This window comes from Camelus bactrianus, chromosome 35, assembly GCF_048773025.1.
Source record: "Camelus bactrianus isolate YW-2024 breed Bactrian camel chromosome 35, ASM4877302v1, whole genome shotgun sequence".
NCBI lineage: Eukaryota > Metazoa > Chordata > Mammalia > Artiodactyla > Camelidae > Camelus > Camelus bactrianus.
In genome coordinates this window covers 21,727,351-21,753,760 of record NC_133573.1, presented here as the reverse complement: position 1 = coordinate 21,753,760, position 26,410 = coordinate 21,727,351, and the positions used below count along the sequence as shown (strand labels likewise).

Sequence of the window (26,410 nt, the reverse complement as noted above, 5' to 3'; positions counted from 1 at the left end):
CAGTGAGCTCTTTATTTTGCTTATTGTACTTTCCAGTTCTAAAATTTCCATTTGGTTCTTCCTTATATCTTCAGTTTTTTTGCTGAGGTTATGTATTTTTCACTTCTCTGTTCATAATTGCTTGTTGAATAATTTTTATCAGGGTTGCTTTAAAGTCTTCATACAAGAAACATCTCTGTCAGATGTTTAAGTTATAAACATCTCAGTGTTGATTTTTGATTGAAACTTGAACATTTTGTATTATGTTACGAGACTGCATCTTTTATAACCCTGTTTTAGCTGGCTTGCTTTTGATACTCATGGGACTGGGGATGAGTGTGGGCACCATCTCCTTGTACTAGGTAGGGGATGTATTTCAAGTTTCCTGTATGGCCTCTGTGGTCATTTGAAGAAAGCTGCTTATTAATGCTGAGCAGAGTTGGGAGTTAGGACTCCATACTTGATCTCCACAGTGGATGTGGCTTCATTTAACACTGTGAGTTTGTAGGAGTCCTGACTCTCTGCTAGACCTTTACTGACACCATCCTAGTGAGGACTGATTCAGTTCCCTCATTATTGCCAGCTAGAGGTGGAAGTCCAGGCTTTCCATGTTGTCTCCATTGCCATCATAGAGGAAGGTGCTCATTACCTTCCTGTGAGGATGAAATTTCTGATTCCCTATTTGACCTGCTCTTATGTTACCCCATTGGGAGTCTTGGCATGATTCATAGTCTGATGTGGGTGGATGTATAGGTTTGTTCCCCACTTGACTTTTGCAGGAGTGGGTAGGGCGAGTTTTTTCTGTGATGTTTTGCTGGAGTAGAGCAGCTAGTGTCTAAAAGTTTTCTTTCTAGCTCATCTGTCCCCTTCCCTGTCCGTTGTCTAGATAGAGAAGCCTTTTGTCAGGACTCTTTTTGAGGGCCTATGCTTGGTGGTGCTTTCAGGTTGCTGACTTCTTTCATTGCAAGAGTGGGAGATAGCAGACAAAACAAAACAAAACAAAACCCAGGAGACTCCCTGCCATGTTTCTCCTTGGGTCCTGTGGTCCCTAGTTAATTTAACTTCTCACCACCTTTCAGAATATGTTTATTTTGTTTATAAGGTGCGTAATTTTTGTTTGAACTTAGTAGGAAGGATAGGAAAAAGTACTTTTTACTACATTCTCCCAGAAGTGGAAGAAACCTAGCCTTTGATTTCATTGTTTACTCTTTTTTATTTCATTGATTTCTGCTCTAATCTTTATTCTTTACTCTTCTAGGTTCTTAAAGGTGCAAGGTGAAGTCATTGGTTTGAGTTGTTTCTTTTCCAGTAAATAGGCATTTAGTGCTATAAATTTCCCACTCAATTACTACTTTTAACTGCCTTCCACAAATTCTGGTAATTTTTTTTTCATTTTCATTCATTTAAAAATACTTTGTATTTTCTTTTGATTTCTTCTTTGACCCATTGTTTATTTAGAAGTATATTTAGATTCCAAAAATCAAGATTTTTCCGTTGATTTTTTTTTCCTGTCATTGATTTCTAAATTAATTGCATTTTGGTCAGGGGAAATTCTTTTTATGACTTAAAGGCTTTTAAATATAAAAGTTACTTCATGGTTTGAATATGATTGGTCTTGGTGAATGTTCCGTATGTCCTTGAACGGAATATTTTGCTAGTGTTAGTGTTCTATGAATGTCGCTTGACATCAATTTGGTTGATGGTATTATTTTGGTTATTAGTATTGTTCAAGGTTTCTCTATCCTACTGATTTTCTGTTTATTGGTTCTATCAATTATTCTGACAGGTTTAATGAAATCTCTAAATATAATTGTGGGACTTCTTGTAGTTTTATTATTTTTACTTTTTGTATTTTGAAGCTGTTTTTAGGTGAATAAATATTTAGGGTTTTGGTATCTTATTCAGTTAAACCCTTTATCTTTGTGAAATGATCCCCTTTTTTTCCTGATAATATTGTTAATTTTAAAATCTACTTTATATGATATTAATATAACCATTTCAACTTTCCTTTTGATTTTGCAGTATGTAATATGACCTTTTTTTCTGGCTGTTTTAAAGATCTTTATTTTTGGTTTTAGGCAATTTGATTATAATGTGTTTTGGTTTACATTTCTTCATGTTTCTGTTGGTGTTTGTTTAAAGAGTGCTGTGTTCTAGGTGTTAACAATTTGCACATTTGATGAAAATTATAGGCATTATTTCTTCAAATATATTTTTCTATGTTATCTCCTTTGTGGCTCCAATTACAAGTGTATTTGGCTTCTTGAAGTTATCTCAAAGCTAACTTGTGCTCTATTTTTTTAAAGTATTTTTTTCTCTGTATTTCATTTTGGTTAGTAACTATTACTTAGTTCTCATTGTGCTGTAAATCTCATACAGTATGTTTTTCATCTTAGACCTTGTAATTTTTCTCTCTAGAAGTTCACATCTTTTTATTCTTTGATGTTTCTACTTAACATGTTTAATGTTTCTCCTAGTGTCTTGAACATACGGGATGCATTCATAATAATTGTTTTAAAGGACTTGTGTACTAATTCTTTTTGTGTCATTTCAAGATTGACAGTTCAAGGTTTGATTGGTTTTGTTTTATTATGGGATATGATTTCCTGCTTCTTTGTATGTCTTGTAAATGTTTATTGACTTTTAGTCATTGTAAATTTTATTGTGTTAAATTCTCAATTTTATAAAGTATGCCTAAAAATATTTTTGGGCTTTGTTCTGTGACATAGTTAAGTTACTTGGAAACAGTTTGTTGCTTTTCGGCCTTTTTTGTTTGGATGGACCAGAACTAGGCTTAGTCAAAGTTTTTCCTCCTTCTGAGGCATTATCTTTCTTAGTACTCTGATGCAACATGAATTATTAGATTTTCTAGTCTGGCTTTTGAGAAGAGCCGTTATTTGCATCCTTGTGTGAGTTCTGGGTGCTGTTACTTCTAAATCTTTCTGTAGTTCTTTCCCTGGCCTTCAACAGTTCTCTCATATGCAAGTGCTGATTAGTTACTCAACATATTCTAGGGTGAGCCTCTGTAGATCTCTTCATTTTTCTCTCTCTCCCCAGCTTTCTACTCAGTGCTGGTGTCCCTTGTGAGCTCTAGCCACCTTGGCTTCCTTGGACTCCCAGCTCCATTTCCTCAACTTGGGGAGCCCACAGGCTCTGCCTGGGTTCCTTCTCCCTGGTCCACGGCCTGGAAACTCTCAAGGCAGTAAGCTGGGCAAATGTGTGGCTTGTGTTGTTTGTTTCTTGTCTTCCAGGGATCACTGTCTTCTGTTGCTTGTTGTCCAAAATCTTAAGTACTGTTGTTTCATACATTTTGTTAGGTTTTTATTGTTCATGCAGAAGGCTAAATCTGGTCTCTTTTATTCCATCTTGACTGGAAATGGTACTATTGTGGTTTTATTTTGCATTTTCATAATGACCAGTGATATTTGGCACATTTTAATTTGCTTATTGACCATTCATATGTTTTCTCTTGTGAAGAGTTTGTTCAAAGCTTTAGCGTTTTTCCTTCTTTCTCTCCTTATGTTTTTCTTTATTCTTTGTCTACTTTTTGGGTGTGTGTATGTTGCAGAAGGTCCTTACATGTCTTGGATACCAGTCCTTTGTTAGATAAGTGTTTTGTAAGTACTTTCTCCAAATCTGTAGTTTCCTATTTATTTTCTTAACTGTGTCTTTTGATGAGCAGAAATATCTAAGTCTGATGAAGTCTAATTTATCAGTTTTTTCTTTTATAGTTATTGCTTACTGTGAGCTAAGACACTTTTGCCTAACCCTGAAGTCATGAAGGTAATTTCATTTGTTTCCTCTAAAACTTTTTGTTTTTGCTGATTTATATTTAGGTCTGTGATGCATCTCATTGCTTTTTTTTTTTGCATATGGATATCCAATTGTTTCTGCACCATTTATTGAAAAGAGTCTCCTTTCCTCACTGGATTGTGCGAAACATCACATGGCTGCAGAAGCGGGCTCTGTTTCAGAGATCTGTATTCTGTCACATTGATCTGTTTGTCAATCTTTATATCATTACCACAGTATTTTGATTACTTGTAACTTTATAGAAAGTCTTGAAATCAGATTTGCAAATCCTTCCATCTTTTTCATCTTTTTCAAGATTGCTTTGCATATTCTAAGTCCTTAGCACTTCTGTATAAATTTTAATATCTGCTTTTACATTTCTCTAAAAGGCTGATGGGATTATGATTGCAGTTGCTTTGAATCTGTAGATCAATTTGAGAACTGACATGTTAACAATGTTAGATATTACTGTTCATTAGCATGGCATATCTCTTCATTTATTTAAATCATCTTTATGTTTTTCTGAATAGTATTTTGTTGTTTTTAGCCTTTTGTCTTGCATGTCTTTTGATTTTAAAATTAAAAAATATTTCGTGTTATTTGCTATTTTAGGTGGTATTTTAAAGAATTCAATTTCTAATTATTCTTAGTATTTGGAAATAGAATTGACTTATGTTTATTGATTTGTGTCTTAGAACCTTACTTAACTCACATTAATCTTGCAAGTTTTTTGGTAGATAAGTTATCACATCACAAAACTTTTACCTCTTTCTATTTTGTATTTTTATTTTCTTCCTTTATTGCATGTACTTAAAATCTTGTTTCCATCCTTTGGGGAAAGCATTCAAGTTTTATACCATTAATTATGATGTCAGCTCTAGGTTTTTTATTGATGACCATTATCAGGTTGTTGTAAAATACAGGTTTTATTATTATTAAGTATGGCAGGCAAGGCTAACAGATCAGAAGAGAACTGTCATTGAAAAGATAATTATGTATACTCATGATTCCCAGAGGAGGGGGAAGTATTCTGTGACATAAGAAGCCACATGGGTAAGCACCCTGGTCAGAGGGAGTGAAAGGGAAAACAGTAAAGGCAAGAGCCTTCAGTTTCTGTGGGGAGGAAACGTCAAGGAATGTTAATCAGGTTTAGGATTATCTGCCCTGAATAATATCAAGGGCCCCGGGGCATGAGGGCTGCCCCTAGTTGTCTGGTACCTGGCCCTGGGGTTATTAGGGCAGGGGAATATAGTAGCAGTGTAAAATAGATAGAGAGGGTTTGGGGATGGGAGCTGTGGATTGGTTGGTTTGCATATGAAAGCTAGCTGAGGAGTTGTTTGCCATCTCCAGGAATTAGCTAGCCCTGTCCAGGGTCAGCAAGGCCCCAAAGTATCGCAAATATAGGACAAAAAAAGATATGATTAACAGGTTGAGTAAGGTCCCTTTTGTTACTAGTTTTGCAACAGTTTATGGATGAATGGGTGTTGAGTTTTGTCAGATGCTTTTTCTGCATTTATTGACATGATTATATGATATGTTTTTATAAAATTAATATGGTAAATTTCATTCTTTTATTTTCATGTTTTATCAACCTTGTATTCCTGGAATAAACACCATTTAGTCATGGTGTGTTCTTTTTTTTATATTGCTGGATTTAAATTGCTAGTATTTTATAAATATATTTGCATCTAAATGCTTGGAAGATGTTAATCTATATTTTTTGTAGTTTCTTTTCAGGTTTTGATAGTATTGGTGTATTCATTAGTGTTATTGATGCTGAACTTAGAAAATGACTTCAGAAGTAGTCTCTATTTTCTGAAAGTGTTTCTGAGATTGATGCTATTTCTTCCTTGGTGTTTGATGGGATTTACCAGTGGAAAAAAATCTGAGCTTTTTTGAGTTTTATTTTGGAGAATGATTTTGATAATGAATTCAACTTAAAGGGCTCTTCACATTTTGTTTCATCTTGTCAATTTTTTTAACTTGTAATTTTCAAGGTATTTTTCCATTTCATCTTAGTTGTTGAATTGTTTAGCACAGAGTTAATAATCTTTTGTTTTTTTTTTCGAATTTGAGAGTTCTGTAGTTGTAGTTCCTGCTTTATTCTTGATATTGGTGATTTTGTGTGTTTGTGTGTGTTTTAAATTGGTTTAGCTAGAGGTTTATCATCTTTGTTGATATTTCCAAAGGACCAGCTTTGATTTAAAATTTTCTCTACTGTTTCTTTTCTATTTCACTTTTTTCTGCTATTATCTTTACTTTTTCCTTTCTTTTACTCACTTTGGGTTTACTTTGCACTTTTGTAGATTCTTTAGGTGGAATCTTAGGTCATAAATTTTATAGCTTTTTTCCCCCTAATGTGGTCAGGAAACATACTCTGTATGATTTTGTTCCTTTTAAAGTCATCGTGTCTTGTTTTGTGGCCCAGTACATGGTCTTTAGTGATGAATGTCCCACATCACCTGAAAGGAATATGTATGGTGGTTTATATATAGTATTGCTCAGATTACCCATGTTTTATTTATTTTTTTGGGGGGGTCTAATTTTGTCAGTTACTGAGAAAGATATGTTAAAATATCTTACTATGCTTGTGAAATTGCGTACTTAACTCCTTGCAGTGATTTTTGCTGTATGTATTTTGAAACATTGTTATTAGGTACACATTTATAATTATTCTGCCTTTATTACTTGATGCTTATCATTATGAAATATCTCCTTTATCTTAACCAATTTTCTTGGTCTTAAAATCTCTTGTCTGTGATATTAAATATACCTACTCACCATCTTATACTTTGAATTTGTGTGGTGTATCTTTTTTATCCATTTGCTTTTAACCTGTTTGTGCCTGTAAAGTTTCTTACAGACATTAGATAATTGGGTTTTACTTTTTTATCTGTGCCAACACACTCTGTTGTTTAACTAGTCTCAAGTTTTAGTCTCTTTACATTTAATGTAATTATATGGGGGTTTACATGTACAATTTTCATTAAGTTTTGTTTCATCTTTTTAAAAAAATAGCTTTAATGATATATAATTCACATCATATAGTTCAGGCACTTAAAGTGTACAATTCAGAAGTTTTCAATATATTCACAGAATTGTGCAGCCATCACATTATCAATTTTAGAACATTTTCATTACCTGAAAAAGAAGCTTCTGTGTCTGTTAGCAGCCACTCTCCATTACCCAACCTCTCCAGTCCCCGTCAACCAGTAACCTACTCTCTCTATTCTGGATATTTCATGTAAATGGAATAATAACAATATGTGGTATTCTGTGAGTAATTTTTTTTCTTTTTTGGCAGGGGGAGGTAATTTAATTAATTAATTTAATTAATTAGTTAATTTTAGTGGAAATACTGGGGATTGAATCTAGGACCTCATGCATGCTAAGCATGTACTCTACCACTTGAGCTATACCCTCCCCTCATGAGTGATTTTTTTTCTCTTAGCATATGTTTTTAAGGTTCGCTCATGTTGTAGCATGTATTAGAACTTTATTCCTTTTTATTGTCCAGTAACATTCCATTGTATGGATATACCGCATTTTATCCATTCATTCATTAGTTGATGGGCATTCAGCTTGTATGTACATTTTGACTGTGATGAGTAATGCTGTTTTGAATATTTGCATACACATTTTTGTGTAGGTGTATGGTTTCATTTCTTTTGGGTGTGGAATTTTGGAGCTGTGTGGTAACTCTGTATTTAACTCTTTGAGGAACTGCCAAAGCAGCTACACCATTTTATGCTCCCATGAGCAACATACGAGGGTTCTGATTTCTCCACATCCTTGGCCAACAGGATTTGTTTATCTGTTACTGTTTAGCCATCCTGGTGGTATCTCACTGTGGTGTTGATTTGTGTTTCCTTAATGAATGTTAGACATCTTGTCATGGGTTTGTTTTGGTCATTTATGTGTTTTCTTTGGAGAAATGTCTTTTCAGATCCTTGGCCCAATTTTTAATTGGAATATATATCATTTTATTATTGAGTTGTAGAGCTCTTTATATATTCTGGAATAAGTCCCTTATCATATATGGAACTTGTAAATGCTGCTTCTGTTTTGTGGGTGGTCTTTTACTTGATGGTACTATTTGCAAGACAGAAGTTTTTAGGTTTGGAAAATTCAGATTTGTCTATTATTTCTCTTGTTGCCTCTGCTTTGGTGTTGTATCTAAGAAACCATTTTTCAACCCTAAGTAATGAAGATTTACTCCAGTTTCATTCTAAGAATTTTATAGTGTTGGCTCTTGCATTTAAGTATATGATCCATTTTGAGTTACTTTTTATGTAACATATGAATAAGGGGTACAACTTAATTTTTTGTACATAGAGAAGAATTTTTAATAAATCAGTTTTGTAAAGCTATTTCTGTTTGCATCAATTTTTAGTGTTCCTGTACCAATTTCAATATATTTCCTTACCTTTAAAAATTTTTAGGGGGGGAATTATGTTTGTTTGTTTATTATATTTTGGGGGGAAGGAGGTATTCAGGTTTGTTTATTTATTTATTTACTTTTTTCCAGAAGAGGTACTGGGGATTGAACCCAGGACCCCGTGCATGCTAATAAGCATGTGCTCTACCACCTTGAGCTGTACCCTTCCCGCTGTTTATTTACTTATTTTTTAATTTATTTATCATTATTTTTTAAGTGAAGGTGCTGGGTATTGAACTCAGGACCTCATGCATGCTAAACACAATGCTCTACCACTGAACTATGCCCTCTCTCCCATTTCCTTAGCTTTTTACAGTCTTCTTTATTTAATGTACCCCTTATAGTTAGTATTGTATCACTTCTTGTAAAGTGTAGAAATCTTGTAACTGGAGAGATTGTTTTATATCATCTCTGCCCATTGTCACTTATGCTGTTGTCTTATGTATTAGATCTACATATATTATAAGCCTGAAGACAGTATTATAATTTTTACTTTTAATAATCATATGTATTTTTAAGAATTTAAGAACTAAAGTATTTTATATTTACCCAGATATTTACCATTTGTGGTATTCTTCCTGGCTTCTGGAAGATACTCATTTTCATCTAGTACTATTTTTCATCAGTGTGAAGAATTCCTTTTAGCTTTTATTATAGTCCTTATCTTCTGGTGATGAAATGCATTTGCTCTGTTTTGCCTGAAAAATACGTACCTCACCTTTATTTTGAAGGATATATTAGTTGGATATAGAATTCTGGATTGACAGTTCTTTTTCTTCAAGCACTTTAAAGGTGATGTTTTACCCACTTTTGGCTTTCATAGTTTATGAGGAGAAATCTGCCATTTTTTCCAGTTACTTTTCTCCTGTATTTGATATGTCATTTTCTCTTGGCTGCTTTAAGACTTTTCCCTTTATTTGCTTTTTGGCATGCAGTTTAAGTTCTTGGGGTTCACTGAACTCCCTTTTTTCATAGGGGTAGAGAGAGGTAATTGTGTTTATTTATTTATTTAGTTTTTTAGAGGAGGTCCTGGGGATTGAACCCAGGACCTCGTGCATGCTAAGCATGCGCTCTACCATTTGAGCTATTAACCAACCCCCTACCCCAGCCCTTAAATTTTTGATTCCATAATTTGTCTTCAAATAGAGGACATTTTTATCCATTATTTCTTCAAAAGTTTCTTCCCTGTCGTATTCTCATATTCCCTTCCTCCCTTCTCCTCCTCCTCCTCCTTTTTCAAGCCTTCAGTAATACATGCTAGACTTCTTGATATTGTTTATTTTTTTCACTGTTTTCTCTTTTTCATATTAGATCCTATCTATTGATGTAGCTTCAAGCTCATTGACTCTTTCCTTTCTCATCTTGATCCTGTTAAGCCTGTTCAGTGAATTTTTTACTTCATGTATTGTATTTTTAAGTTTTAGAATTTTTATTTGGTACTGTCTTTATTAGGCTCTAGATGTGGTTGGACTCAGGCTGCCTAGTAAATGTTTTGAGCAATTGCTTAAATCTCATTTCATTTCTTTTTTTCCTTAATTGGGCTCCAGCCTACGCTGGGCAATGGAATGGTCAACCCAAGATCAGCGAGAAATTTAGGCAGATTTTAAACATAAAAATTTGGGGGCTCCCCTCCTGTTTCTTTCCTCTTTCTGGATTCAGACCTTACTTTCCTGATTGTTCTAAACTTTATCTTATGATTCTTCAGGTATTAGTACTACAGAAGCCACTATGGGCTGACTGTGGGTTGTCTTTAGGCTGGAAGTCCTGAAAAGGGGAAACTCTTCTTGTGCTGGTCCCTTCCAAGTTTTGACTTCTGGTAGGAAACCAGAATCTGGCTGCTTATTTGCATAAGGGTTTGTCTCTTAACAAGCTTATTTAGCCATTTTAGAAGTAGAAATTAATTTTATTGTGGATTTTAAAATATTTGGTATGTTTCAGTTCATTGCACTTACTGTCTTTATTAGCATTACGTGATTCCATCTTTGGCCAGCAGGAGCCTTACTTTAGGTTGGTCCGTAAGTCGTTTTAACATGACTGAAGCAAGCTTTTAAAGCTTCCTTGCTATTTGATAGAACAAGGTATCCTGGGCTTACTTGACCTAAACCTGGAATCATCCACTTCTCCTAGGATTCCTGATTACTTTGGGACATGCTGTTTGGAGACCCCAGCCTGGTCACTAGGGGTGCTTATTTTTACTATGGTAGCCTTTTTAAAACACAAGAAAAAAATAGGTTTCTTTAGATTTATTTTTATCTTTTGCTTAAAAGAAGATGAAATGATAATAGTAATTATTTTATCCTGTAGATACTTTTTCATGCCATAGTTACATCTTTTATATAATATGAGGAAGATCAACTTAAACCTTGAGTTTATCCTTCTTATTAGTGTATACTTTTTTTCAATTATTATCTTGTTGTTTTTTGTAATTTAATGGTGTTCATAGTCTGGGTAATCCAATATAGCTGAATGGATTGCCACATAGCCACACTTGCCTAAAGGTCAGGATTTTGGATGAATTTGATTTAGTGAAGTATAGTGAGTTTTATACTTTGGCAACAGAATCTAATATAAAGCAGAAAAAGTATTTGGAAATTGATGCCTACATTATAAAGATGGAAAATAGTTGCATGCTTTCTTACTATATTACATGAGGTAGGAAAAGAACCACCTTGCATAACTTCTGCTTGTTGGGGCTATTTTGTTTAAAGGGTTTTTTGTCCCTTGGTAAAATGTGAGATCATGAAATTTAAAAAATAAAACAAATAAATGTATGTAACAAAAAAGGAACAGACTCACAGTATATAGAACAAACAAATGTTTACCAGTAGGAAGACGGAAGGGGAGAGGATTAAGATAGGGGTATGGGGCTAAGAGTTAACAAACTACTTATATATAAACTAGAAAAAAAAGTGTGATTTTTTAATGTGGCTTTTTTTTTTTTTTGCCTTCTTATAAACTTACCCTTTCATTACCCTTTCATGGGATTTATTTGTCTTTTCCCAGTGCCTGTCACTTACTAAAATAAGAATACATCTGTGGAATTCTAATAGTAACATGTATAGCTGCAGCCTTCCCTATGAAACTTTTCAGGTTGGATTGGCTTACTATAGGATTTGGAGTCTCTGTTGTATAGAATTTGATCCTTTTTTCCTGAGTTTAGGGTATAGTCTTTTAACTTCTTTTCTTTTCCTCTAATCTTCTTTTCTCTCATGTTTCCTACATATATCTCTTTTTGCCTTCAGTGGGAAGACATAGTACTAGTATTTTACTTAGCATGTAGTTTTCTTTTAGAGTTTTCTTCTCTGCATTTTAAAAAAATTAATTTAAAATCTTTGTTAGTATAACATTAGTTCCTTCATTTTTATACAGTTAGACTTCTAATAACATTTTTATAGTTGTAAACAGCCATATAAAATATTTTTATATTTCTTGTCTTGGAATTAAAGTATATAAGTGATTTTAAAATGACACATAGTACTCAATAAATGCCATTTCTGTTATATTTCCATTGGCTCTCTAGAATTGAATATTTTTCTTGAATCATATTGCTAAATTGTTTGCCAAAAGAATTATAGTGCCATTAACAGTATATGAAAGTAAATATTCACTGCAGTCTGAACATTAGGGATTATCTTTTAAGAAAAGTTTTACTAACTGAGTGGGCAGAAATGCCTATTATTTCTTTGTGACTTATATTCATATTTCTCTGAATATAAGTGAGGTTAAATGTTCTCATTATTTGCTGCATCTACTTTTCTTTAGTTTAAAAAATCTGTTTTGAAGTCTATTCTAATGTTTTTATAGAAGTTTTTAATTCCTTAGATTTGATTACTGATTATTTTTGTTTTAGTTCTTATGTTGAAATTGTTTTTCAAAATTTTGGCTATACATTAGTGATCTGAATTTTCTCTTCCCCAGTTGCTAAACAGTTATTCATATACCTAATCATCCCAAAGAGTATTTATCTCTGGTTGTAGTCTTTATATTAGATTTAGTTACATTTCTATAAAGCAGTTCTTTCTTTCCCACAGGGTAAATCACACAACTAATAGTATTTTCATCTGTGAGGGTGATTGCTCTATGGCTTAGAACCAAATTACTGCTGGTCTTTAGTAAGTGTGCTTGTAGTTTTGCCCCTTCCATCCATCTGTCATGTATTTTTTGGGTTGCCATGTCTGGAGACTATGAAACATGCTAGGGCTACAGCCAGGAAATGGAGCTTATAATCTAGCAGAGGAGCTAAACATAATTGCATAAATAATTAATTATAATTGCAATATATAACAAGGAATGTGTAGTTAATTCTAATATGGCTCCTAATCTAATGCAGGGATTCAGAGAAACCTCTGAGGAGGTGACTTGAAGCAGGGATCTGAGGAATAAATAGAAATTATCCATCTGTGAAAGAGAGTGGGTGAAGAACAGTATTCCAGGTAGAGTGAAAACAACTCATTTAAAGTCTGTGAATGGGCTTTGGAGTACTTACAGATTTTAAAGAAGAAAAGACAGTATTGCCCAGACTGTAAGATGTTAAAAAGAGAGAAGGTTGTGGAGGTAAGTAGGGTTAGATCATATAGGGAAACCATTGAAGGTTTTTAAGTGAGGCAGTACTCTGTTTGGACTAACTGGGTTTTTTTTTGGTCTGGATATGTCTTTATTTATACATTTATTGAAGTATAGTCAGTTTACAGTGTGTCAGTTTCTGGTGTACAACATAATGCTTCAGTCATACATGAACATACATGTATTTTCATATTCTTTTCACCATAAGTTATTTGGATTTGCATTTTTGAAGCTCACTCTGTAGATTGGTGGGGATCAAATAAGAGTGCATACGAGGAGACCAGTTGCTAGGAAGTCACTGAAGTAAGTGGTCCTGATGAAAGCTGGTGTTGACTTGTGTCAGCTAATAGTAGTATAGATGGAGAGAGGAGGGTAAATCTTACCATTATTTGAGAGGAGGAATGGTCAAAATGTGGGGACTGATTAAATATGACATTGAGGAATAGTTCTTGAAACTGTCAAAAGATTGTCGTGGTGTCTTGTATGGGCAGTGTGTGGTTGAGTATCATCACAAAGCAAGGGAAAACTGCTGGAAGAGCAAGTATTGTCATACATTTTGGACAGAGCTTAAAGTTGCCTGTGTATTGTAGGAAGCTTTATAGATGGATCTAAGGACAGATCTGAATAGGAGGTAAAATTGGGGAGTCACTGGCATATCCTAGTAATTTAGTTGGTAGGACATGTATGGAAAATGAGATTGCCTAGTGCTTAACATGAAAGGGGAAGGCATCTTAAGCCAGAGCCGTGAGGAACCACCACATTTAAAGGCTGGATGAAGTGATCAGAAAGGTGCTGCCGTAGAGGTAAGCAGAAAGTTAGGAGAGTGAAATACTGGAAGACAAGAAATACAGAATCTTATGGCTTACGTTTTTTGTACTTATTCATTATTTTATCTTAATTTCCTGCTCTTATTTTCCTTTGCAACTCATTTATGTTACTATACTATATGCTTCAAACCTCTTTGCAGAGCAGGTATGGTACAAATAATAGTCACGTGTGACCTCCAAGTGGGACAGTGCCATTTTTATTTTTTTTATTATTATTATTTATTATTTTTATATCTGTCCTCTTGCCAGTAGTGAAAAGAAATGGTGGTATTGACTTGATGTTTCTTTCTGGTTTCAAATTGTGGGAGTGGTAGGGAGAGGGATACATAGTAACTTTTGAGTACCATTGTGTGAATGCTGAGAGTAACTAGAATAATCAGAGCAGTTCCTTCCTTCCAAAGACAGGTCAGCACATGTGAGATCCTGTTTTCCCACTTTTATCAAAATTCTGTATTTGAGTTTGGCTCTTTATTTTAGGAGCAACCAGACCCAACTGACTATATAATAATCCTGGTTGATTCTAGACAAAGTAAAGGGATAGAGGCAAATATTAAAAACTGTGCTCCAGTCCTTTGTTCAGAGAATCGTTTTGTTTCTGTTAATGTAATGTTAGAAAAATAATTGTGGCAGGAATTTAAAAGTTAAATAACATTTACTTTTTTGAAGTCGTCATTTGGTACTCTGAGGAAGATCGCGTGTCACGGAGAATTACTTTGTGAGGAATGTTCTGAAATATTCTTGATGGCAACTAGTAAAAATGCTGCTCCCACGTTTTTAATAGTCCTAAAGTTACAGAGAAGACGTTATATTTCGGTAATCTGAAAAATTTCTTTGTTTCTCTCTCTCTCTCTTTTTAAATAGAGATGTGAACTGTGTCCTCATAAGGATGGAGCTTTAAAAAGAACAGATAATGGCGGTAAGTGCAGAGATTTTTGAAAAAAATTTTGTTGAAAACTGGAGTGGTGGAGTATTTTAAAGTATCTGGTAGTTCGTATTATATCGAATAGTGTTTACCACTCAGATAATTGTAACAGTACCAGATATAATTTATGAATCCTTTTTTTTTTATTGAAACACAATTTTTCTCTTTTTTGGACAAAGTTAAGCATTTTTTTAAAGCATTTTTTAAAAATGCAGAATGATCCACAATACTTCTAATTACAGTCTTGATTTTTTTTAATGGATATAATTTCTTTTATTAGAAATTATTGGGAAAATAAGCCACTTTTATTTTTGGTTAGAGATAAAATCTGTTGTTTTAGAGTCTTTTTTTCCTCTCTTGTGTATTACTAGACTGATGTTTCCAATGAATGTTAACACCATGTGTATCTTTGTTGCTTAGAATATAAACAAATGCTGACTTTTGGTGTGCTTTCCTGAGGACTCTTGTGTATTTCTCACTTTTACTTCTATTTTTTGTTACCTTCCTTAGAGAAAACCATGTTTCTTTATAGCTCATACCATTCTTAAATGTGTAGACATTAATTTACTAAACCATGGAATACTATGAAAATTAAGTGACTGATGAAGAAACTCAAAAAAGTAGAGGTAAAACTACTATTAGTGTGTGCTTCCATTTTGGGCAGCCAATTGTAAAGTCTTTGGGGCATAGAATAGAGTCAGGGTATAAATAAATAAAACGAAAAATACAATGTTTTTGGCTAATGCTGGATAAATATATATATTTAATTTAATATTTAGACTCTATTAGTCACATTTTCTAAAATTTTAAATATTAGAAACCCTTCCTCCTACTCCTGTTCACCATCTGCCTAGTTTCTCAACAGCTTTTCTGCCACCAACGTAATTGCTTTTATTACTTTTGTGCGTATACAAATAAATATGAATAGAGGTGTTTTCTTCAGCTTTTATACAAATGAGTGAATATTACACATACTCTCTTGCATCATAAGTTTTTGCACTGAACAGTTTCTCTATTATCAGTATAGAGCTTTCTTGTTTACCATATGTTATGTAATTAGTCACCTGTTGATGGAGTTTCTAATCTGCTTTTGTGACTAATGCTTGTGTATATATGTCATTTTCCTTGTATGCAAGGACACTTGCAGGATTTTGTTAATTCCCAGAAAAGGAACTCTTGGGTCAAAGAGATTCTGCAGTTAATTTTGGTAGATAGTTCTGAATTATCCTCTTTAGTGGTTGTACCAATTTGTGTTCCCAGCAGCAATGAATGAAACAGCTCTTCTCCAAACTTTTGGTAATCCTGTATATGAAAGTTGGCATCTCAGAGCAGTTATTTTGCATTTCTCTTACTATGAATGAAACTGAGCATTTTTTCGTGTTTTTAAGAGCTATTCAGTTTGTATTTTCCCTTCTATGGTCTGTTCATATGCCTTTTCTGTTTGGTTGTTGATCTTTTTCTTTCTGATTTGTTGGGGCTTTCATAGGAACACCTCATATATGAGGGTTTTGTGATGAGTTGGACTAGTTTTGGCCCAGTTATTAATCTTTGTTTATGGGGGTTTTTACCATGGAGGAATTTTTGATTTTTATTTATTTGAATTTATTACTCTTTTCTTTCATGGCTTTTGTATTTAAAAAAAATTTATTTTGCTTATATTCTTTGGTGAGGAGAGGTAATTAAGTTTGTTTGTTTATTTAATGAAAATACTGGGGATTGAACCCAGGACCTTGTGCACGCTAAGCACACTATCACTGAGCTACCCCCCCTTCCCCCATGGCTTCTGTATTTTGGACCATTAGTTAGGAAGTCCTTCCCTACTCCAAAGTTATAACAAATTCTTTCATGTTTCCCTCTAGTGTTTTTATGGTTTCTTTTTTTCTTACAGTTTAATCTTTGATACATTTGGAATATATCCAGGTAATACAGTGTGAGCTATGATTCCAACTTTATTTTTTCCTGGTTGCTAAAATGCTATTATCATTTGTCTCATTACCATTTATTGGACAGTTCATTTTTTCCTTACTGAGTTGCAATCCCATCATAGTTAAATTTGATGTGTATTTAAAAAAATTCTGACTAAATTGTATTCCAAAATAATTTTGGAACCTGGAATGCATTTTCCTATACAAATGCTAACTATGTTTCTAGGCTGGTTAACAAAACCTCACAATGTACCTGATGTATAGTATCAATAATATTGTTCTTTAGTAGCTAATACCTATTTTTTGTGCTGGAAAACATTCCAAGTTTTAGATTTATTTTTCCCTTGCTAGTCAGGATTAGGGATTTCTCAATTCAACTTTAAATTTTCTTCAATGTCAATCACTCTGTAGTTATCAGCTGTTGAAGGTTAAGTGTTTTAACATAGCTTGGTGTGTGAAAAGTGGGTTATTGTAGGCAAAGGGAGAAGCAAATAATAAAGACACAGGTATATCAGGGATTTGGATTGTAAGGTGTGACTGGTAAAATTTCTGAGAGGTAGAGCTAATGGTATAGGTAAGATTTTGTTTGTTTTCCCTCTCTCCTTCGCTCCCCTCCCCTCCTCTTCCTTCCTGTCCTCTCCTTCTTCCTTCTTCTCTCCCCCAACCACCTTTTTCTCATACTAACAACTTGATCCTTTTGATTGTGAGGAGCCTTTGAAGCTGAGGAATAACATGGGTTTTCTAGTTTAGAAAGATCGCTCTGATAGCATTGTGGTGAATGGATTGGAAGGGTATGAAACCAGATTAACTATAAAAAAGAAAGGTGGAACTGGATCATAAGTGCATGTAAATAACATAATTAAAATCAGCTATATGGCCTATTTAAATTATAGGGTTAGTTGAGTCTGCCGTTTTACTCACTGAGCTTATGCTTCAGGTAGACCTATATGGAAATCCCTCGCTTTCCCACCATCATTGACAAAGACGTGAAGTGTACACTGAGGGGGCCAGGTAAAAGGTGATGTTGGCTGTCTTACTTTCTTGAAGACATTTTAAAGAGTTGAGGGCCATTATGTGACAGAACAGTTAGGTGAATACAGCAAGGTTGTGTATTCAAAATGATGTACAGTGTCATGTACTTTCTCTATTGGAGTTTTAAGAAATTTTTCAAGGAGAGTTTTGATTATATATACTTTGTTTTGTTTTTATGCTCTGACTTTAGAACCCACACTCTCCAAAGATAAGACTGCTTTATTGCCTTAAGTCCAAGAAAGAGATACTGAGTAATTGTTTGAGACAGAAGAATTAGGAGGGATAAAAATGAGGGAATGGACATCAGAGATACAAAAGTGGTAAAATTTTACAGGTTTATTTTTAAAAACCACTTTTATTATGGAAAAATTTCAAGCATACATAAATGTAGAGGACTCCCCAGCCTGGTGTACCCAACTTTAGTAGTTACCAAGTCATGGCCAGTCGTTTCCTCTATATTCTTCCCAGCCCCAGTATTCTGATTATTTTGAAATCTGTGAGCATTTCTAACATACATGGATATTCTAAAAATATACTGTATATTATCACACCTAAAAAATCAACAGGGATTTCTTAAAACCATCAAATATCTAGTCATTGTTCAAAATTTCCTGATTGTCTCCTGTTTTTTTTTTTTTTTATATAGTTATTGAATCTGGATCCAGTAAGGTGCATAAGCTGGATCCTAATAAGGTGCATACATTACAGTTACTTGGTATGTCTCTTAAGGTCTCTCTGTAATCCCCATTCCTGCGTTTTGTCAGTTTACTTAAGAAAAATCTGAGTCATTTGCTCTGTAGTTTCCCCACAGTAGACTTCGTTGATTGCATCTTAGATGGGATGTATGTGTGTGTTTTCTTCTAACACATCACTTAGTTCCATGTATTTTCTGTACATTAGTAGTTGTATTCAGAGACTTGATCATAATCAGTTTATTGTCGAGAAAGGCAAGAATACTTCGTTGGTAGTGCTGTATACTTCCTTTGGGAGGCATATGATACTTGTTTTTGTGTGTGTGTGTGTGTGACATTAGCAGCTGTTGATCAGTGTCTAGATCCATTTAGTAAATAGAGGTTTGAATAAATAATGATTTTCTCTCATTACTTTATGTCTTAGCAGGATTGCTTCTTTAAACAAAACTATTCTTATCAACAATTTTGTTATCCTGAAGTATATTTTGTGAAGGAAGAACAGGAAGAATACTGTATTCTATTTTCTTAAAATTGAGGTAAAATTCACATAGCATAAAGTAACCGTCTTGAGGTATACTTACTGTTTCGTGGCACTCACTGCTTTCAGAGTGTTATGCATGTCCACCTCTTTCAGTTTCCACAACATTTTTTATCACTTAAAAGAAAACACCCTTTCTTATGCAGAAAATTCACACACACCCGGCCCTAGCCCCTGGAAACCACAAACCACTTTTTGTCTCTATGAATTTACCTATTCTGGATATTTTACGTAACTGAAATCATAGTGTGTGACCTTTGAGTCTGACTTTTTTCACCTAACATGTTTTTCTGGGTCATCAGTGCTGCAGCCTATGTTAGTACTTGATTCCTCTTGGTGGCTGACTAATATCCCATTGTGTGTGTGTGTGTGTGTGTGTGTGTGTGTGTGTGTGTGTGTATAGACAACATTTTATCATCCTGTCGTTTGTTGAAAGACATTTGGGTTTCTACCTTTTGGCTGTTGTGGATAGTACTGCTGTAAACATTGGTATAGATACTAGAACATTGGTATTTGTATAAACAAGTATCTTTTCAATTTTGGGGGGTATATACTAGGAGTGACATTGATGGATCATATGATGATTCTGTGTTGAACTTTTTAAAGAATCACCAACCTGTTTTACATAGTTCTGCACCATTTTTACATTCCCACAATGTATGAGCGATCCTCATCACCAACACTTCGTATTTTGTTTTCTTTTTTTTTAATATTTTTTTATTGAGTTATAGTCATTTTACAATGTTGTGTCAAATTCCAGTGTAGAGCACAATTTTTCAGTTACACATGAACATACATATATTCATTGTCACATTTTTTTTCCGCTGTGAACTACCACAAGATCTTGTATATATTTCCCTGTACAGTATTTTCTGAATTTTAAGATTATAGCCATTTCAGTGGATATGAAGTGGCATGTCATTGTGGTTTTGATTTGCATTTCCTTAGTGATGAGTGATGTTGAGTATCTTTTCATTTGCTTGTTGGCATTTGTAAATCTTTGGAGAAGTATCTGTTGATATTCTTTGTCCAATTTGTAATTGAGTTGTTTGTCTTTTTTTTTTGTTGTTGAGCTGTAAGAGTTCTTTATATCTTCTGGATACCAATCACTTACCAGATACATGATTTGCAAACCTTTTCTCCCATTCTGTGGATTGTTTCTCATTTTCCTTATAATGTCCTTTGATTCACGATAGTTTTTAATTTCTTATAGTCCAATTTAATTTTTCTTTTGTTGTTCATGCTTTTACTATCATATCTAAGAATCCACTGCTATCCAAAGTCGTAAAGATTTACACTTAGGACACCTGCGGGGTGTGTTATGAGACTTGGTTTATGGGTAGGATAAGGTCAGTTTTTAAGGAGGTTCTCTGTGAGTTTCTAAAAAATTCTATGGTTTTGGAATGTAATGTTTAAAATAAACCCATGAGGTTGTACTTGATATTTGGGTTGTTAACATCTTCTGTATCCTTGCTGATTTGTTGAATGTGTTCTGTCATTTACTGAGGAAGATATGTATGCTAGTATTTCTCATTGTAATTGTGGTGTCTCAGTTTTTGCTTTATATGTTTTGATGATGTTATTAAGTGTATGCATATTTAGAATTAGTGTATCTCTTCCTTATGAATTGAAATTTTTTAATCATTGTGGTGTACTCTTTCTCTGGTGCTTTTTTTAATCTCAAAGTATATTTCAACTGATATTAAACATCTCACCTTTCTATTAGTTTTCGTTTTCAAATGGTGTATCTTCTCTTTAGTTATAACTTTTCTGTATTCTCCTGTTTTGGATTTGTCTCTTGTTAACAGCAAATAGTTGTGTTTTTAGCCAGTCTGAGTTTTTGTATTTAATTGAAGTAAATTTTAGTTTGTTTATACTTAATGTATGCACATGAGTTTTTTTGTGTGTTTGTGTGTGCATGTGTGTGTATTGCATTTGAATTTAAACTTTCCATCTTACTGAATGTTTTCTATTTGTTTTTCTTGTTTTGTGTTCCTTTTCATTCTTGTGTTATTTTGAATTGCTTAAAAAAAAGACATTTTTAGAGTAGTTTAAGGTTCCCAGCAATATTGAAGAGAAGGTACAGAGATGCCCTTTGTCCTCACACATGCTTAGCTTACCTGATTATCAGCACCCCCCACCAGATTGGAACATTTGTTACTATTGATGAACCTATAATGATTCATAATTATTACCCAAAGTTTGTTATCTACACTAGGGTTCTCTCAGTGTGTACATATCCTGTGTTTGGACAAATTTATAATGATATATAGCCATCATTATAATATCATGTAGAATATTTTCACTGCCCTAGAAAATTGTCTGTACTCTGCCTGTTCATCCCTCACGCCTCACTTTAGGGCAACTATTAATCTTTTTACAGTTCTTACAGTTTTCTGTTTTTTCAGAATGTAGTATACTTGTAATTATATAGTTATGTAGCCTTTATAGATTCACTTCTTTCACTTAGTAATACTCTTTTAATTTTCCTCCATGTCTTTTTATGTCTTGACAGCTCATTTATTGTTAGTGCTGAATTGTTTGTCTGGAGGTACCACAGTTTATCTATCTATTCACCTATGGGAGGAAATCTTAGTTGCTTTTAAGTTTTGGCAGTTATGAATAAAGCCTCTATAAATACCCATGTGCAGCTTTTTGTGTGGACATAAGTTTTCAGCTATTTTTGCTTAAATACTAAGGAGCATAAGCTAGATTGTATGGGGAGGGTATGTTTAGTTTTTGTAATAAACAGCCGAAGTGTTTCCCAGAGTTCTGTACCATTTTGCATTCTTACCAGTAATGAATGAGAGTTTCTGTTACTCCTCACCCTTGCCAGTGTTTGGTGTTGTCAGTGTTCTGGATTTTGGCCATTTTAATAGGTGTGTAGAACTTTCTCTTGGATTACTTCTTATCATTCTGATCTACCCTCTCTATTAGCCTGATAAAATTTAATATTTCCGTGTGCTTTTACCCTCTTTCTGAACCCTATGAAACTCTTAGTGAATGTGAAATTCATTTACTAAACTCCTGACATACATCTTACTGTTCTCATGTAATTCTCCATTTCTTAAAAAAATTATGTTTTTGTCACTTTTTTATGGAAGGGCTGTGATAGTCACTGAAAATGGAAAAGTTTTTTTGTAAAAGGTATTACTTTCTACTTGAATGGTTTGACAGAATTTACCAGTGAAACTTTGTAGTGTTAGAATGAAACCTTCTGGGAAGATTTTTGATAAAAAAATTTATTTCTGGAAAGTGAGTATATATAGTATTTTCTTATTACCCTGTTGATGTTTTTTGGATCAGTAGTGTGTCATAGTGATAACCCTGTTTTTATTCTTAAGATTGGTGATTTGTGGTCTCTGCTCTTTGTTTTGTTTCTGTTTGGGTTTTTTTGACTGGCATACCTAGCATTTGTCGGTTTCATTTGCCTTTTTAAAGAAACAGCATTTGGCTTTGTTAATTTTTAAAGTCATCTGCCTGTTTTCTGTTTTACTGATTTCTGCTTTAATCTTTTATTATTTCCTTTCTAGCATTTACTTTGTGTATGTTTAGCTCTACCTTTTTAACTTCTCAAGGTGGCAGCTTAGTTCTTTCATTTTAGATCTTTTTTTCTAGTAAAAGTATATAAAGCTGTAAGTCTTCCTCCTAGCACTGCTTTGGCTGCATTCCGGTTTGGTATGTTGTATATTTGTTACTACTCGGTTCAAAATGTTTTCCAAATTTCCCTTGTGATTTTTTCTTTGACCCATACATTATTTAGAAATATATTAAATATTTGCCATATATTAGTGGTTTTGCTCGATACCTACTTGTTACTGGTTGCTAATTTAATTTCATTGTGGTTATGATTATACTCTAGATGATTTTAGTCCTTTAAAATTCAGTAAGACTTACTAGGGCACAGCATATGATCTGTGTTGGTGAATGTACCATGTGTATTTGAAAGGAATGAGTACTCTGCTGTTGAATATAGTGTTCTAGTCAATTAGATCAAGACAGTTGATACTGTAAAGCTCTTTTATGTCTTCACTGATTCTTTTTTGGTATAGTTCACCTATCAGTTGCTGAAAATGGTGTGTTAAAAATCTGTCATGATTGGAACGTTGTCTGTTTCTTCCTTTAATTCTGTCAAGTGTTACTTCATGTATTTTAAGGCTATATTATTAGGTGCACACACTTCTCATTGTTATGTCCTTCTATTAAATCATCTCCTTATGATGAAATATCCCTTTCTATCTATGGAGTATTTGTCTTGTAGTTTATATCTAATATCAAAATAGTCACTCTAGTTTTTATATTCTTACTGTTGGTATGGTATATCATTTTCCATTCATTTGCTTTATTTTCTCTAATCTTAGAGTCTTTATGTTTATTAAAAGTGTCTTTTATAGGCAGCATATGGCTTGGTCATTTAAAAAAATCTACTTTGTCCCTCTCAATCGCTCCTTAATCTACTCTGTCCCATTAACTGTTGTGTATAAATGATTTAGTATTTAATATAAATTAAAATTTAGATTGAGAACTTATTTTAAGATTTGTTTTTTTGAAAACAGCTTTATTCAGATATGATTGACTTTCACTATATGACATTTATTTAAAGTGAACTGTTTGAAAAGTTCTGACTAATGTTATGTACACATGAAACCATCCACACAATCAAGTCAGTGAACATGTCCATTATTCTTAAAACTTTTCTCATACTTTTTTGTACTGTATTTGAACCGCCCCTTCTTCTCCATAGCCTTGTCCCAGGTAACCAGTCGTCTGCCTTCTATTACTATAATTTACATCTTCTAGAGTTTTGTATAAATAGAATCTGTATGTGTGTCTGTATATGTGTGTCTAAGCATACAAACATGTATATATAATATACACACTATTTTTGTTTGGTTCATTTCTATCAGTGTAATTATTTGGAGATTTATTCTTGTTGCATCTATCAATATTTCATTCCTTTTTGTTGTTCTCTGCTGTTCCTTTGTATGATTATAGCAGTTTATCCATTTACATGTTGATGGTGATGGTTAGACTATTTCTAGTTTTCAACTGTTACAAATGAAGCTATTGACATTTGAGTACATGTCTTTGTATGACCATAGGCTTTCATTTATCTTGGGTAAATACTTAGAAATGAAATGGCTTGTTTATAAGTGCATGCTTAATTATTTAAGGAACTGACAAACTTTTCTAAAGTGGTTGTAACATTTTACATTCCCATCAGTAGCATGAGAATTCCGGTTGCTCTACATCCTCTTCAACAGTTGGTATTGTCAGTTAAAAAAATTTTTGCCATTGAAGAGGTGTGTAGTGATACCCTTGTTTTCTTTCCCAGTTACATATAATATACACACACACATATATATTAAGATTATTTTCCATTATCGGTTATTACAAGATGTTGAATATAGTTCCCTGTGGTGTACAGTAAATCCTTGTTGCTTATCTATTTTGCCTGTTAATCCCATATTCCTAATTTGTCCCTCCTCCACCTTTCTTCTTTGGTAACTGTAAGTTTGTTTTCTGTATCTGTGGATCCTTGTGCTTTTAATCCTTGTGCACTTCCTTAATGAATAATAAAAATTTGAGCTCCTTTTCATGTGTTTATTTGCCATTCTTACATCTTTTTTGGTGATGTGTGTGTTCAGTCTTTTACCCTCATAAAAAGTTAAATTGTTTTCTGTTGTCTTCTTTTAAAATATGACAGCTTTATTCACATACCATACCATTAATTGAACCTTTTAAAGTGTACAATTCAATTGGTTTTTACAAAGACTTGTGCAACCATTATCAGAATCTATTTTAGAACATTTTCATCCCGCCAAAAATATACCATTAGTATTCACTTGTCATTTGCCCTCAACACCTCCACTGTAGATAACCATTAACCCAGTCTGTCCATATGCCTGTTCTGGACATTTTGTATAAATGGAATCTACAGTATGTGGTCTTTTGTGACTGGCATCATTAGCATATTGTTTTCCAGTTGTAGCATGTATTACTATTTCATTTAACTGCTAACTGATGCTCCAGTGTATGGATGTACTATATTTTGTTTACACATTCCACAGTTGAGGTCTGTTTGGATTGTTTTAACGTTTTGGTTATTTGAATAGTATTGCTGTGACCATTTGTTTACCAGTTTGTGTGTGTGTGTGTGTGTGTGAGGAAATATGTTTTAATTTCTCTTCGTATTATTATTAGGAGTGGAATTCCAGGGTTATGTGTTAAAATTCTTATCCTTTTGAGGAACTACCAGTCTATTTCCCAAAGTGGGTATGCCATTTTACATTCCTGCTAGTTGTACAGGAGCTGTCCTATTTCTCCACATCCTTGTCAGCACTTTTTTAATGTCTGTTTTATTTTAGCCACTTGTGGATGTGAAGTGGTGTTTCATTTTGTTTTTGATTTGTATTTAACTGATGACTAATGATGTTGAGCATCTTTTCACTTATTTCTCTTCATTCTGACAGTTTGTGCCTTTTAACTGAGGTGTTTAGCTCATTTACATTTAGTGTGATTAATGATACAGTTTGATTTACATCTGATATCTTGATACTTGTTTATCATTTACACTGTCTACTTTTTGTTCTCTTTTATTCTTTTTTTGGCTTTTGATTTTTGATTTCATTTTATTCTTGCTATGTTATTAGCTATATATTTTGTTGTGTTGTGCTAGTCATTGTCTTTCGGTTTAAAGTATAAATCTTTATCTCAGTGCTGTCTACCATCAAGTGATATTATTATTCTATTTCATGTATAAGATCCTAAAAATAATACAGTTCCATTTTTCTTTTTTTGGGGGGGGCCTTTGTGCAGTTGTTGTTATGCATTTATCTGTTATAAACTACAATGAATTGTCGTTATTTTTGTTTAAATAGTTGTTTATTGTTTAATGTGGTTTTTAAAAATATCTTCCATGTCTCCACTTAACTTTGTGAATATATAGAATGAAGTTATAATAACTGTTTTGTTGCTTTTTCTGCTTATTTTATCATTTATATCAGTTTTTGGATGTTTTTGATTCATTATTGTCATTACAGATTGTGTTTTCCTGCTTCTTTGGATCCATGGTAATCTTTGATTGGATTCCAGACATTGTGAATTATACTATTTTGTGTGCTGGCTGGCTGTGTGTGTGTGTATAATTCAAAAAATTGAAATGACATTCACATAACAAAATTAATCATTTTAATGTGAACAGTTAAGTGCTGCATTTAGAACATTCACAATGTTGTACAGCTACCACCTCTATGTAATTTCATTTTCATCACCTCAAAAGGAAACCCTCTACCCTTTAAACATTTGCTTTCTATTACCCTCATTTCTTCTATGATAAGACTGTGTTGTTTAATTTCTAAGTGTTTGTAATTTTTCCATTTTCCTCCTCTTAATGGTTTCTAGCTTCATTCCACTGGATTTGGGGAAGACATGCTTTGTATGCTTTAATTCTTTTTAAATTTATTGAGATTTATGTCCTAACATAGAGTCTTTCTTGGCAAATGTTACATGTGCACTTGAGAATGTGTATTTATCTCTGTTTCTTTAGCTTCAATTAGTGTTTGGACAAAGATCTGCTTTAATACCAGGTACCAAAATAGCAAGTGACACAGAGAGAGAGAGACAGACAGACAGACAGACTGAGAGAGAGAGAGACAGACTGAGAGACTGACTCTGCTGGGACCATTCCTTCAGTAGCTAA

General features: G+C 33.5%; 1 protein-coding gene across 16 annotated transcripts in view; it reads left to right on the top strand.

The window, feature by feature from the left end:
- The window catches only part of MLLT10 (MLLT10 histone lysine methyltransferase DOT1L cofactor), a 161,300-nt gene that overhangs the window by 23,301 nt on the left and 111,589 nt on the right, over positions 1-26,410 (top strand). For 15 of the 16 annotated variants that reach the window (XR_012504274.1, XM_074358362.1, XM_074358351.1 and 12 more), the window contains one exon: positions 14,461-14,515. The exons of the other annotated variant lie outside the window; for it this stretch is intronic. Coding sequence is in view for 11 of the 15 variants with exons in the window: in XM_074358362.1 (XP_074214463.1) it covers positions 14,461-14,515 (55 nt within the window). In the remaining 4 variants the exon portion in view is untranslated. The remainder of the gene's footprint in view (positions 1-14,460; positions 14,516-26,410) is intronic. 16 annotated transcript variants of the gene reach the window in all.